This window comes from Mustelus asterias, chromosome 3 (genome assembly GCF_964213995.1).
Source record: "Mustelus asterias chromosome 3, sMusAst1.hap1.1, whole genome shotgun sequence".
NCBI classification, from domain to species: Eukaryota; Metazoa; Chordata; class Chondrichthyes; order Carcharhiniformes; family Triakidae; genus Mustelus; species Mustelus asterias.
The window spans coordinates 158,889,938-158,904,854 of record NC_135803.1 but is presented as its reverse complement, the minus strand read 5'-3'; the positions used below and the strand labels follow the sequence as shown (position 1 = coordinate 158,904,854).

The 14,917-nt window shown below is 46.5% G+C and overlaps 1 protein-coding gene across 34 annotated transcripts in view; it reads right to left on the bottom strand.

Annotated features, from left to right (window-relative positions):
• The window catches only part of LOC144491780 (6-phosphofructo-2-kinase/fructose-2,6-bisphosphatase 4), a 275,487-nt gene that overhangs the window by 37,960 nt on the left and 222,610 nt on the right, over window positions 1-14,917 (bottom strand). For 25 of the 34 annotated variants that reach the window (XM_078210066.1, XM_078210050.1, XM_078210054.1 and 22 more), the window contains one exon: window positions 991-1,053. In XM_078210066.1, the coding sequence (XP_078066192.1) occupies window positions 991-1,053 (63 nt within the window). Of the gene's footprint in view, window positions 1-990; window positions 1,054-12,015; window positions 13,135-14,917 lie in introns of those variants that run through there. The other 9 variants (XM_078210073.1, XM_078210074.1, XM_078210078.1 and 6 more) reach the window with 1 other exon arrangement.

The following is a 14,917-nucleotide window of genomic DNA, read 5'->3' as shown; positions in this document are numbered from 1 at the left end:
AAATCAAGGGTGTTATGTTCATTCAATATTTAACACTGGTTTGACCTTCACTGGAGTTTGATGTCAAATTCTGGTACCACAACTGAGGCATAAATTACAAAAGCAGGGAAGTCATGTTGGAGTTGTATAGAACTTTGGTGAGGCCACAGCTGGAGCACTGTGTGCAGTTCTGATCGCCACATTATAGGAAGGATGTGATTGCACTGGAGGGGGTGCAGAGGAGATTCACAGGATGCTGTCTGGGATGGGACATTTAAGTTCTGAAAAAGAGGTTGGATGGGCTTGGGTTATTTTTGTTGGAGCAGAGAAGACTGAGGGGTGACCTGATCGAGGTGTTCAAGATAATGAGGGGCATGGACAGAGTGGATAAGGAGCAGCTGTTCCCCTTAGTTGAAGGGTCAGTTACAAGGGGACACAAGTTCAAGGTGAGGGGCAGGAGGTTTAGGGGGGATGTGAGGAAAAACCTTTTTTACCCAGAGGATGGTGATGGTCTGGAATGTGCTGCCTGGGAGGGTGGCAGAGACGGGTTGCCTCACATCTTTAAAAAGTATCTGGATAAGCACTTGGCACATCATAACATTTAGGGCTATGGGCCAAGTGCTGGCAGATGGGATTAGGTGGGAGGTCAGGTGTTTCTCCTGTCTAGTGAACACAGATCCTGAGCACTCATTTCATACATCAGCCATTCTCTCCGTCTCTACAAAGAGATCATCTTGTTGATCCTTTATCAGCTGCACCTCCTCTTTACTATTCAGGTGTTTATAAAAGATGTCAGGATTCCTTCCCTTGTTGGTTCCTAATCTATTCTTGTCACCTCGGTGCATCTCTTATTTCCTTGTCTATTAATTGAGCGTAAGTAAACGAAGTTAAGGTATAGATCAGCTATAAGCTAACTGAATGGAAGGATACGCTAAGGGGCTGAATGGTCTTTTCTTGTTCCTGTGTTCACCATTTCATTTACAAAGCTTTATTGTGAGTCTAGCAGCTTACCGTATGCCACTGGGGTGAGTTTTAAGACAGTGTGCAGTGGGCACTTCAGGTATGGCAGTTCCTCTGGAAATAGAAGAGGTAAATGGTAATTACAAATCATTGTGACAATTGGAGAATTAGACACAGAATTCTAGACATCCCTTTCCCTTGACACAATGTATTGCCATCTCTCAAATTTATTCCCATATTTCCCAACTCCATGTTTGAATTTCGACAAGGTTCCCACCCTTGCCACAGTACTAAAATGGTCCAAAGATGTGCGGGTTAGGTTGATGGCCCATGCTAAAATTGCCCCTTAGTTTCCTGAGATGTGTAGGTTAGAGGGGTTAGCGGGTAAAATATGTCGGGATATGAGAGCGGGGCCTGGGTGGGATTGTGGTCGGTGCAGACTCGATGGGCCGAATGGCCTCTTCCTGCACTGTCGGGTTTCTATGATTTCTATGAAGTCACGAATGGCATCCAATGTGATTGGTGGCAAAGGTAGCTTTCCCTCATTGACCATCTTGATATGTCTGGAGTCTTTGACTTTGTTGATCAGACCATCCACAATCCAAGTCTCTTCACCTCATCTAGCTGGGTGAAACTGGTTCTCATCTTTCTAACTGGAGCCAGAGAGTTACCTGCTCCACTTGCTGCACCCAAACCGTTACTCTGGTGTCCTCCAAGCAGCAATGCTTACCCCTCTTCTATTTTTTTATTAACATGCAGCAACATCATCTGAAAATACAGTCTCAGTTTCACATGTACGCTAACACACCCAAACCAAACGCACCACCACCTCTCTCTATATCTCCATTTTCTAAATGGCCTGACTTCTTTTCAATATTCAGTACTAGTTGAGCAGAAATTTCCTGCAACTATATATTGAGAAGGCAGTTGAGAATTAACCACATTGCTTTGGCTCTGGAGTCAGATGTAAGCCAGACCAGGGAAGAAGGCAGATTTCCTTCCCCAGAGGCCATTCGTGAACCAGATAGATTTTTCTGACAATTTACAATGGAAGGGGTCATGAAAAGAGAATATAGGGAGTTAGGTAGACAGTTGGGAAGGAGGAACGCAAAGGTAGTAATCTCAGGATTGCTGCCTGTGCCACGGGAAAGTGAGAGCAGCAATGGAGTGAGGTGGAGGATGAATGCGTGGCTGAGGGACTGGAGCGGGGGGCAGGGATTCAGGTTCCTGGATCATTGGGACCTCTTTAGGGGAAGGTGTGACCTGTACAAAAAAGGCAGGTGGCACTTGAATCCCAGGGGGACCAATATCCTGGCAGGAAGGTTGGCTAAGGCTACTGGGGAGACTTTAAACAAGAAAGGGTGGGGGGAGGGAATCGTGATGAGGTGACTGAGAGCGAGGAGGTTAGCCCGCAAATAGAGAAGGATTGTAGACAGTGTAAGAGGGAGAATAGACGGGTGATGGAGAAGGGGAGAGCTCAGACCAAAGGTTTGAGATGTGTCTATTTTAATGCCAGGAGTGTAGTAAATAAAGTGGATGAGCTTAGAGTGTGGATCGATGCTTGGAGGTGTGATGTGGTGGCCATTACGGAGACTTGGGGACAGGGACAGGACTGGATACTTCTGGTGCCAGGTTTCAGATGTTTCAGAAAGGACAGAGAGGGAGGCAAAAGAGGGGGGGGGGGGAGTGGCACTGCTGATCAGGGATAGTGTCACAGCTGTAGAGAAGGTGCAAGCCGTGGAGGGATTGTCTACGGAGTCTCTGTGGGTGGAAGTTCGGAGCGGGAACTTTGCTGGGTGTTTTCTACAGGCCGCCCAATAGTGACAGGGATGTTGAGGAGCAGATAGGGAAACAGATCCTGGAGAGATGTCGGAATAACAGGTTTGTCGTGATGGGAGACTTTAATTTCCAAAGCATCGATTGGAATATCCCAAGGGTAAGGGGTTTGGATGGGGAGGAGTTTGTTAGGTGTGTTCAGGAGGGTTTCCTGACACAGCATGTGGATAAGCCTACAAGAGGAGAGGCTGTACTCGATCTGGTACTGGCTAATGAGTCTGGACAGGTGTCGGATCTCTCAGTGGGGGAGCATCTTGGGGATAGTGATCATAACTCTATCTCCTTTACGCTAGCATTGGAAAGAGATAGGATCAGGCAAGCTAGGAAAGTGTTTATCTGGAGTAAGGGGAAATATGAAGCCATCAGGCAAGAGATTAGAGGTGTAAATTGGAAGGAGGCATTCTCGAGGAAAAGTACTGAAGTAAGGTGGCAGATTTTCAAGGAATGTTTGTCTGGAGTTCTGCATGACAACGTTCCGATGAGACAGGGAGGTACAAAGAACAAAGAACAATACAGCACAGGAACAGGCCCTTCGGCCATCCAAGCCCGCGCCGCTCCCTGGTCCCAACTAGACCATTCTTTTGTATCCCTCCATTCCCACTCCGTTCATGTGGCTATCGAGATAAGTCTTAAACGTTCCCAGTGTGTCCGCCTCCACCACCTTGCCCGGCAGCGCATTCCAGGCCCCCACCACCAGGTGTTGGTAGGTTACGGGAACAGTGGGGCACGAAAGCTGCGCTGAACCTAGTGAGAAAGAAAAGGAAAGCGTACAAAAGGTTCAGAGAGCGAGGCGATGATAGGGATCGAGATGAGTATACGGCTTGTAGGAAGGGACTTAAGAAAGAAATTAGGAGAGCCAGAAAGGGTCACGAGAAGGCCTTGGCAGGTAAGATTAAGGAGACCCCTAAGGCGTTCTATAAATATGTGAAGAGTAAAAGGATGAGATGTGAAGGAATAGGACCTATAAAAGGTGAAGGTGAGAAAGTCTGTACAGAACCGGAAGAAATAGCAGAGGTGCTTAATGAATATGTTACCTCGGTATTCACGGTGGAAAAAGACCTGGGTGGTTGCACTACAGGATTGAGGAGGACTGAAAAGATTGAGTATGTGGACATTAAGAAAGAGGATGTGATGGAAATTTTGAATAGCATCAAGATAGATAAGTCGCCGGGACCGGATGGGATGTACCCCAAGTTACTGTGGGAGGCAAGGGAAGAGGTTGCAGAGCCTCTGGCGATGATCTTTGCGTCGTCGATGGAGACGGGAGAGGTTCCGGAGGTTTGGAGGGTTGCGGATGTGGTTCCTATATTCAAGAAAGGGAATAGGGATAGCCCAAGAAATTACCGACCGGTGAGTCTAACCTCAGTGGTTGGTAAGATAAAACATAGAACAGGCCCTTCGGCGCACGATGTTGTGCCGAGCTTTATCTGAAACCAAGATCAAACTATCCCACTCCCTATCATCCTGGTGTGCTCCATGTGCCTATCCAATAACCGCTTAAATGTTCCTAAAGTGTCTGACTCCACTATCACTGCAGGCAGTCCATTCCACACCCCAACCACTCTCTGCGTAAAGAACCTACCTCTGATATCCTTCCTATATCTCCCACCATGAACCCTATAGTTATGCCCCCTTGTAATAGCTCCATCCACCCGAGGAAATAGTCTTTGAACGTTCACTCTATCTATCCCCTTCATCATTTTATAAACCTCTATTAAGTCCCACTCAGCCTCCTCCGCTCTAGAGAGAACAGCCCTAGCTCCCTCAACCTTTCCTCATAAGACATACCCTCCAAACCAGACAGCATCCTGGTAAATCTCCTCTGCACTCTTTCCAGCGCTTCCACATCCTTCTTATAGTGAGGTGACCAGAACTGCACACAATATTCCAAATGTGGTCTCACCAAGGTCCTGTACAGTTGCAGCATAACCCCACGGCTCTTAAACTCCAACCCCCTGTTAATAAAAGCTAACACACTATAGGCCTTCTTCACAGCTCTATCCACTTGAGTGGCAACCTTTAGAGATCTGTGGATATGGACCCCAAGATCTCTCTGTTCCTCCACAGTCTTCAGAACCCTACCTTTGACCCTGTAATCCACATTTAAATTTGTCCTACCAAAATGAATCACCTCACATTTATCAGGGTTAAACTCCATTTGCCATTTTTCAGCCCAGCTTTGCATCCTATCTATGTCTCTTTGCAGCCTACAACAGCCCTCCACCTCATCCACTACTCCAACAATCTTGGTGTCATCAGCAAATTTACTGATCCACCCTTCAGCCCCCTCCTCTAAGTCATTAATAAAAATCACAAAGAGCAGAGGACCAAGCACTGATCCCTGTGGCACTCTGCGAGCAACCTGCCTCCAGTCCGAAAATTTTCCATCCACCACCACCCTCTGTCTTCGATCAGATAGCCAGTTACCTATCCAGTCGGCCAACTTTCCCTCTATCCCACACCTCCTTACTTTCATCATACGCCGACCATGGGGGACCTTATCAAACTAAAATCCATGTATATGACATCAACTGCCCTACCTTCATCAACACACTTAGTTACCTCCTCAAAAAATTCAATCAAATTTGTGAGGCACGACTTGCCCTTCACGAATCCGTGCTGACTATCCCGGATTAACCCGCATCTTTCTAAATGGGCGTAAATCCCATCCCTAACGACCTTTTCCATCAATTTACCAACCACCGAAGTAAGACTAACCGGTCTATAATTACCAGGGTCATTTCTATTCCCTTTCTTAAACAGAGGAACAACATTCGCCACTCTCCAGTCCTCTGGCACCATGCCCGTGTAAGAAGTTTAACAACACCAGGTTAAAGTCCAACAGGTTTATTTGGTAGCAAAAGCCACACAAGCTTTCGGAGCTCTTAGCCCCTTCTTCAGGTGAGTGGGAATTCTGTTCACAAACAGAGCTTATAAAGACACAGACTCAATTTACATGAATAATGGTTGGAATGCGAATACTTACAACTAATCAAGTCTTTAAGAAACGAAACAATGTGAGTGGAGAGAGCATCAAGACAGGCTAAAAAGATGTGTATTGTCTCCATGCCCGTGGACAGTGAGGACCCAAAGGTCAAAGCCAAAGGCTCTGCAATCTCATCCCTTGCCTCCCAAAGAATCCTAGGATATATTTCATGAGGCCTAGGGGACTTATCGACCTTCAGTTTATTCAAAACTGCCAGGACATCCTCCCTCCGAACATCTATTTCCTCCAGCCTATTAGCCTGTAACACCTTCTCTTCCTCAAAAACATGGCCCCTCTCCTTGGTGAACACTGAAGAAAAGTATTCATTCATCACCTCGCCTATCTCTACTGACTCCATACACAAGTTCCCACTACTGTCCTTGACCGGCCCTAACCTCACCCTGGTCATTCTTTTATTCCTCACATAAGAGTAAAAAGCCTTGGGGTTTTCCTTGATCCAACCCGCCAAGGACTTCTCAAGTCCCCTCCTAGCTCTCCTTAACCCCTTTTTCAGCTCATTCCTTGCTAACTTGTAACCCTCAATCGAGCCATCTGAACCTTGTTTCCTCATCCCTACATAAGCTTCCCTCTTCCTTTTCACAAGACATTCCACCTCTTTCGTGAACCATGGTTCCCTCACTCGGCCATTTCCTCCCTGCCTGACAGGGGCATACCTATCAAGGACACCCAGTATTTGTTCCTTGAAAAAGTTCCACTTTTCATTAGTGCCTTTCCCTGACAGTTTCTGTTCCCATCTTATGCCCCCTAATTCTTGCCTAATAGAACATAGAACATAGAACATTACAGCGCAGAACAGGCCCTTCGGCCCATGATGTTGCACCGACCAGTTAAAAAAAAAACTGTGACCCTCCAACCTAAACCAATTTCTTTTCGTCCATGAACCTATCTACGGATCTCTTAAACGCCCCCAAACTAGGCGCATTTACTACTGATGCTGGCAGGGCATTCCAATCCCTCACCACCCTCTGGGTAAAGAACCTACCCCTGACATCGGTTCTATAACTACCCCCCCTCAATTTAAAGCCATGCCCCCTCGTGCTGGATTTCTCCATCAGAGGAAAAAGGCTATCACTATCCACCCTATCTAAACCTCTAATCATCTTATATGTTTCAATAAGATCCCCTCTTAGCCGCCGCCTTTCCAGCGAAAACAATCCCAAATCCCTCAGCCTCTCCTCATAGGATCTCCCCTCCATACCAGGCAACATCCTGGTAAACCTCCTCTGCACCCTCTCCAAAGCCTCCACATCCTTCCTGTAATGTGGGGACCAGAACTGCACACAGTACTCCAAGTGCGGCCGCACCAGAGTTGTGTACAGTTGCAACATAACGCTACGACTCCTAAATTCAATCCCCCTACCAATAAACGCCAAGACACCATATGCCTTCTTAACAACCTTATCTACTTGATTCCCAACTTTCAGGGATCTATGCACACATACACCTAGATCCCTCTGCTCCTCCACACTATTCAAAGTCCTCCCGTTAGCCCTATACTCAACACATCTGTTATTCCTACCAAAGTGAATTACCTCACACTTCTCCGCATTAAACTCCATCCGCCACCTCTCGGCCCAACTTTGCAACCTGTCTAAGTCTTCCTGCAAACTACGACACCCTTCCTCACTGTCTACCACACCACCGACTTTGGTGTCATCAGCAAATTTGCTAATCCACCCAACTATACCCTCATCCAGATCATTAATAAATATTACAAACAGCAGTGGCCCCAAAACAGATCCCTGAGGTACACCACTTGTAACCGCACTCCATGATGAATATTTACTATCAACCACCACCCTCTGTTTCCTATCCGCTAGCCAATTCCTGATCCAATTTCCTAGATCACCCCCAATCCCATACATCTGCATTTTCTGCAGAAGCCTACCATGGTGAACCTTATCAAACGCCTTACTAAAATCCATATATACCACGTCCACTGCCTTGCCCCCATCCACCTCCTTGGTCACTTTCTCAAAAAACTCAATAAGGTTAGTAAGGCACGACCTACCTGCCACAAAACCATGCTGACTATCACCTATCAATTCATTACTCTCCAAATAACTATAAATCCTATCCCTTATAATTTTTTCCAACATCTTGCCGACAACAGAAGTGAGACTCACCGGTCTATAATTCCCGGGGAAGTCTCTGTTCCCCTTCTTAAACAATGGGACAACATTCGCTAACCTCCAATCTTCTGGTACTATACCAGAGGCCAACGACGACCTGAAGATCAGAGCCAGATAATCGCATCATAATTACCTCTCCCCCAATTGTAAACCTTGCCCTGCCGTACGGCCCTTTCCCTCTCCATTGCAATAACAAAAGACACCGAATTGTGGTCACTATCTCCAAAGTGCTCTCCCACAACCAAATCTAACACTTGGCCCGGTTCATTTCCCAGTACCAAATCCAATGTGGCCTCACCTCTTGTCGGCCTATCCACACATTGTGTCAGGAAACCCTCCTGCACACACTGCACAAAAACTGCCCCATCCGAACTATTTGACCTACAAAGGTTCCAATCAATATTTGGAAAGTTAAAGTCCCCCATGACAACTACCCTGTGACCCCCACACATATCCATAATCTGCTTAGCAATTTCTTCCTCCACATCTCTATTACTATTTGGGGGCCTATAGTAAACTCCTAACAACGTGACCGCTCCTTTCCTATTTCTAACCTCAGCCCATATTACCTCAGTGTGCAGATCCCCCTCGAAGTGCCTTTCCGCAGCTGTTAAACTATCCTTGATTAACAATGCTACTCCTCCACCTCTTTTACCAGCTTCCCTACACTTACTGAAACATCTATACCCTGGAACGTCCAACAACCATTCCTGTCCTTGTTCTACCCACGTCTCCGTAATGGCCACAACATTGTAGTCCCAAGTACCAATCCACGCCCCAAGTTCATCTACCTTGTTCCGGATGCTCCTTGCATTGAAGTAGACACACTTCAACCCACCTTCCTGTCTACCGGTACCCACCCTTGACCCTGATACCTTCCCCAATACCTCACCACCCTCAACACTGACTTCTGGACTACAACTCCTTTTCCCACTCCCCTGATAAATTAGTTTAAACCCCCCTGATGATGGAGAAGATCCCGAGGGACAGGATTTATGAACATTTCGAAAAGTTTAGTGTGCTCAAAAGTAGTCAGCACGGCTTTGTCACAGGCAAATTGTGCCTGACGAACCTGGTGGAGTTCTTTGAAAATGTGACTAAACACATTGACGAAGGAAAAGCGGTAGATGTGGTTTACATGGACTTCAGCAAGGCGTTCAATAAGGTCCCCCATGCAAGACTTCTCGAGAAAGTGAGAGGGCATGGGATCCAAGGGACTGTTGCCTTGTGGATTCAGAACTGGCTGCCTGGAGAAGGCAGAGAGTGGTTGTAGACGGGTCTTTTTCTGAATGGAGGTCGGTCACCAGTGGAGTGCCCCAGGGATCTGTTTTGGGACCCTTGGTGTTTGTCATTTTCATAAATGACCTGGATGAGGAAGTGGAGGGATGGGTTGGTAAGTTTGCCGATGACATGAAGGTTGGTGGTGTTGTGGATAGGTTGGAGGGATGTCAGAAGCTGCATCGTGACATAGATAGGATGCAAGACTGGGCGGAGAAGTGGCAGATGGACTTCAACCTGGATAAATGTGTAGTGGTCCATTTTGGTCGGTCAAATGGGATGAAGGAGTATCATATCAAGGTAAGGCTCTTAGCAGTGTAGAGGGTCAGAAGGACCTTGGGCTCCGGGTCCATAGGACTCTTAAATCAGCCTCGCAGGTAGAGGAGGTGGTTAAGAAGGCGTATGGTGTGCTGGCCTTCATCAATCGAGGGATTGAGTTTAGGAGTCGGGAGATAATGATGCAGCTTTATAAGACCCTCGTCAGACCCCACTTGGAGTACTGTGCTCAGTTCTGGTTGCCTCATTACAGGAGGGATGTGGAAGTGATTGAAAGGGTGCAGAGAAGATTTACAAGGATGTTGCCTGGATTGGTTGGCATGCCTTATGAGGATAGGCTGAGGGAACTCGGTCTTTTCTCCTTGGAGAGACGAAGGATGAGAGGTGACCTGATAGAGGTGTACAAGATGTTGAGAGATATAGATCGGGTGGATTCTCAGAGGCTTTTTCCCAGGGCTGAAATGGCTGCTACAAGAGGACATAGGTTTAAGGTGCTGGGGAGTAGGTACAGAGGTGATGTCAGGGATAAATTTTTCACTCAGAGGGTGGTGGGTGAGTGGAATCGACTGCTGTCAGTGGTGGTGGAGGCAAACTCGATAGGGTCTTTTAAGAGACTTCTGGATGAGTACATGGGACTTAATAGGATTGAGGGTTATAGGTAAGCCTATATATAAGCCTAGGTAGGTAGGGACATGACCGGCGCAACTTGTGGGCCGAAGGGCCTGTTTGTGCTGTATTTTTTTCTATATTCTATGTTTCATGGTCATCAGTAGATTCTTAATTCCACTTTTCATTGAATTCAAATTCCTCCATTTGCCGTGGCGGGATTTGAAACCGGATCCCCAGAACTTTAGCTGAGTTTGTGGATTAATAGTCCAACGATAAACATATAAACATAGAAACTAGAAGCAGGAATAGGCTATTCAGCCCTTTGAGCCTGCTCTGCCATTCAATTTGATCATGGCTGATCATAGAATTCAATATAGTTTAGCAGGGGGGTGGGACCCAAAGCAGTAGGGAGACAGAGGAGAAGGTTGAGGACAACACGGAAGTTAAAGAGAGCACATTAAATAGTAAAGGCAGTGTCAGTAATCCTAGTACTAGACAGGTCAGGCAAGACCGAGAGCAAGAGAAGTCCAGATTAAACTGCATTTATTTCAATGCAAGAGGCCTGACAGGCAAGGCAGATGAACTCAGGGCATAGATGGGTATCTGGGACTGGGATATTATAGCTATTACTGAAACATGGCTAAGGGAGGGACAGGACTGGCAGCTCAATGTTCCAGGGTACAGATGCAATAGGAAAGATAGAACAGGAGGTAAGAGAAGAGAGGGAGTTGCACTTTTGATTAGGGAAAGCATCACGGCCGTACTAAGTCTATATGGGTAGAACTGAGAAATAAGGAGGGGGAAATCACTTTGATAGGGTTGTACTATAGGCCCCCAAATAGTCAGCAGGAAATTGAGGAGCAAATATGTAAGGAGATTACAGAAAGCTCCAAGAAAAATAGGGTGATAATAGTTGGAGATTTTAACTTTCCCAACATTGACTGGGACAGCCGTAGTATTAGAGGGTTGGATGGAGAGAAATTTGTTGAGTGTATTCAGTAGGAATTTCTCATTCAGTATGTGGATGGCCCGACTAGAGAGAGGGCAAAACCTGACCTCCTCTTGGGAAATAAGGAAGGGCAGGTGACAGAAGTAATACAAAGAACAAAGAAAATTACAGCACAGGAACAGGCCCTTTGGCCCTCCAAGCCTGCACCAACCATGCTGCCCGACTTAACTAAAACACCTACCCTTCAGGGGACCATATCCCTCTATTCCCAACCTATTCATGTGCTTGTCAAGATGCCCCTTAAAAGTATCTGCTTCCACTACCTCCTCCGGCAATGAGTTCCAGGCACCCACCACTCTGTGTAAAAAATCTGCCTCGTACATCTCCTTTAAACCTTGCCCCTTAAACCTATGCCCCCTAGTAATTGACTCTTCCACCCTGGGAAAAAGCTTCTGACTATCCACTCTGTCCGTGCCTCTCATAATCTTGTAGACTTCAGTCAGGTCGCCCCTCAACCTCCGTCGTTTCAGTGAGAACAAACCAAGTTTCTCCAACCTCTCTTCATAGCTGATGCCCTCCATACCCGGCAACATCCTGGTAAATCCTTTCTGTACCCTCTCCAAAGCCTCCACATCCTTCTGGTAGTGTGGCGACCAGAATTGAACACTATATTCCAAGTGCGGCCTAACTAAGGTTCTATAAAGTTGCAACAAGACTTGTCAATTTTTAAACTCAATATCCTGGCCGATGAAGGCAAGCATGCCATATGCCTTCTTGACTACCTCCTCCACCTACATTGCCACTTTCAGTGACCTGTGTACCTGTACACCCAGGTAGTGAGGGATCACTTTGGGACCAGTGACCATAATTCCATTAGTTTTCAAATAGCTATGGAGAATGATAGGCCTGGCCCAAAAGTTAAAATTCTAAATTGGGGCAAGGCCAATTTTGATGGTATTAGTAAGAATTCTCACAACACAGGTTAAAGTCCAACAGGTTTATTTGGTAGCACGAGCTTTCAGAGTGCTGCCCCTTCATCAGGCGAGTGCAGGATTTGATTCACAAACAGGGCATATATAGACAAAAACTCAATTACAAGATAATGGTTGGAATGCGAGTCTTAACAGGTAATCAAGTCTTTACAGGTGCAGACAATGCAAGTGGCGTGAGGGCTAAGTACAGGTTAAAGAGGTGTGAATTGTCTCAAGCCAGGACAGTTAGTAAGATCTTGCAAACCCAGGCAAGTTGTGGGTGTTACAGGTAATGTGACATGAATCCAAGATCCTGGTTGAGGCCGTCCTCACGTGTGTGGAACTTGGCTATCAGTTTCTGTTCGGCGATTCTGCATTGTCGTGTGTCGTGAAGGCCGCTTTGGAGAATGCTTACCCGAAGATCAGAGGCTGAATGCCCTTGACTGCTAAAGTGTTCCCTGACAGGAAGGGAACACTCCTGCCTGGTGATTGTCGAGCGGTGTTCATTCAGCCATTTGTCATAGCGCCTGCATGATCTCACCAATGTACCATGCCTCGGGATATCCTTTCCTGCAGCGTATCAGGTAGACAACGTTGGCCGAGTCACAAGAGAATGTACTTTGTACCTGGTGGATGGTGTTCTCACATGAGATGATGGCACCTATGTCGATGATCCGGCACGTCTTGGTGTGGAAGGGTTGTGTGGTGTCGTGGTCGCTGTTCTCCTGAAGGCTGGGTAGTTTGCTGTGGACAATGGTCTGTTTGAGGTTGCGTGGTTGTTTGAAGACAAGTAGTGGGGGTGTGGGGATGACCTTGGCGAGATGTTCGTCTTCATCGATGTCATGTTGAAGGCTCCGGAGAAGATGTCGTAGCTTCTTCGCTCCCGGGAAGTACTAGATGACGACGGGCACTCTGTCCGCCGTGTCTCATGTTTATCTTCTGAGGAGGTCGGTGGGGTTTTTTGCTGTGGCGCCTTGGAGCTGTCGATCGATGAGATGAGCGCCATATCCTGTTCTTACGAGGGCGTCTTGCAGCGTCTGTAGGTGTCTGTCACGTTCCTCCTCATCTGAGCAGATCCTGTGTATACGGAGGGCTTGTCCGTAGGGGATGGCTTCTTTAACGTGTTTAGGGTGGAAGCTGGAGAAGTGGAGCATCATGAGGTTATCTGTGGGCTTGCGGTACCACTTGATGGTATTAGACAGGAACTTTCAAAAGTTGATTGGGGGGAGTATGTTGGCAGGCAAAACGACATCTGGTAAGTGGGAGGCTTTCAGAAATGTATTGACCAGGGTTCAGGGTAAGCACATTCCTTTTAGAGTGAAGGGTAAGACTGGTAGAAGTAGGGAACCCTGGATGACTTAGGATATTGAGGCCCTGGTCAAGAAGAAGAAAGAGGCACATGACATGCATAGGCAGCTGGGATCAAGTGGATCCCTTGAAGAGTATAGAGGGTGTAGGAGTAGAGTTAAGAGAGAAATCCGGAGGGAAAAAGGGGACATGATGTTGCTCTGATAGATAAGGCAAAGGAGAATCCAAAGAGTTTCTACAAATACATAAAGAACAAAAGAGTAACTAGGGAGAGAATAGGACCTCTTAAGGATCAACAAGGTCATCTATATGTGGATCCACAAGAGATGAATAAGATCCTAAATGAATATTTCTCATCAGTATTTACTGTTGAGAAAGGCCTGGGTGTTAGGGAACTTGGGGAAATAAATAGAGATGTCTTGAGGAGTGTACATATAACAGCGAAGGAGGTGGTGCAAGTCTTAAAGCGCATCAAGGTAGATAAATCCCGAGGACCCGATGAAGTGTATCCCAGGACATTGTGGGAGGCTAGGGAGGAAATTGCGGGTCCCCAAGCAGAGATATTTGAATCATCGATAGTCACGGGTGAGGTGCCTGAAGAATGGAGGGTGGCAAATGTTGTGCCTTTGTTTAAAAAGAGCTGCAGGGAAAAGCCTGGGAACTACAGGCCAGTGAGCCTCACGTCTCTAGTAAGTTGTTAAAAAGTAAGAGACAGGATCTACAGGTATTTAGAGAGGCAAGGACTGATTCGGGACAGTCAGCATGGCTCTGAGAGTGGAAAACCATGTCTCACAAATTTGATTGAGTTTTTTGAAGGGGTAACCAAGGTGGTAGATGAGGACACTGCAGTTGATGTTGTCCACATGGACTTTAGCAAGGCCTTTGAAAAGATATCTCATGGTAGATTGTTGCATAAGGTTAAATCTCACGGGATCCAGGGTGAGGTAGCCAAATGGATACAAAATTGGCTTGATGACAGAAGACTGAAGGTGGTTGTAGAGTGTTGTTTTTCAAATTGGAGGCCTGTGACCAGCGGTGTGCCACAGGGATCAGTGCTGGGTCCACTGTTATTTGTCATTTATATTAATGATTTGGATGAGAATTTAGGAGGCATGGTTAGTAAGTCTGCAGGTGACACCAAGATTGGTGCCATAGTGGACAGTGAAGAAGGTTATCTCGGATTGCAACGGGATCTTGATCAATTGGGTCAGTGGGCTGATGAATGGCAGATGGAGTTTAATTTAGATAAATGCGAGGTGATGCATTTTGGTAGATTGAACCAGGGCAGGACTTACTCAGTTAATGGTACGATGTTGGGGAGAGTTATAGAGCAAAGAGATCTCGGGGTACAGGTTCAGAGCTCCTTGAAAGTGGAGTCACAGGTGGACAGAGTGGTGAAGAAGACATTCGGCATGCTTAGTTTCACGGAATACAGGAGTTGGGACATCTTGTTGAAGTTGTACAAGACATTGGTAAGGCCACACTTGGAATACTGTGTACAGTTCTGGTCACCCTATTATAGAAGTTAAACTAGAAAGAGTGCAAAAAAGATTTACTAGGATGCTACTGGGACTTGATGGTTTGAGTTATAAAGAGAGGCTGGATAGACTGG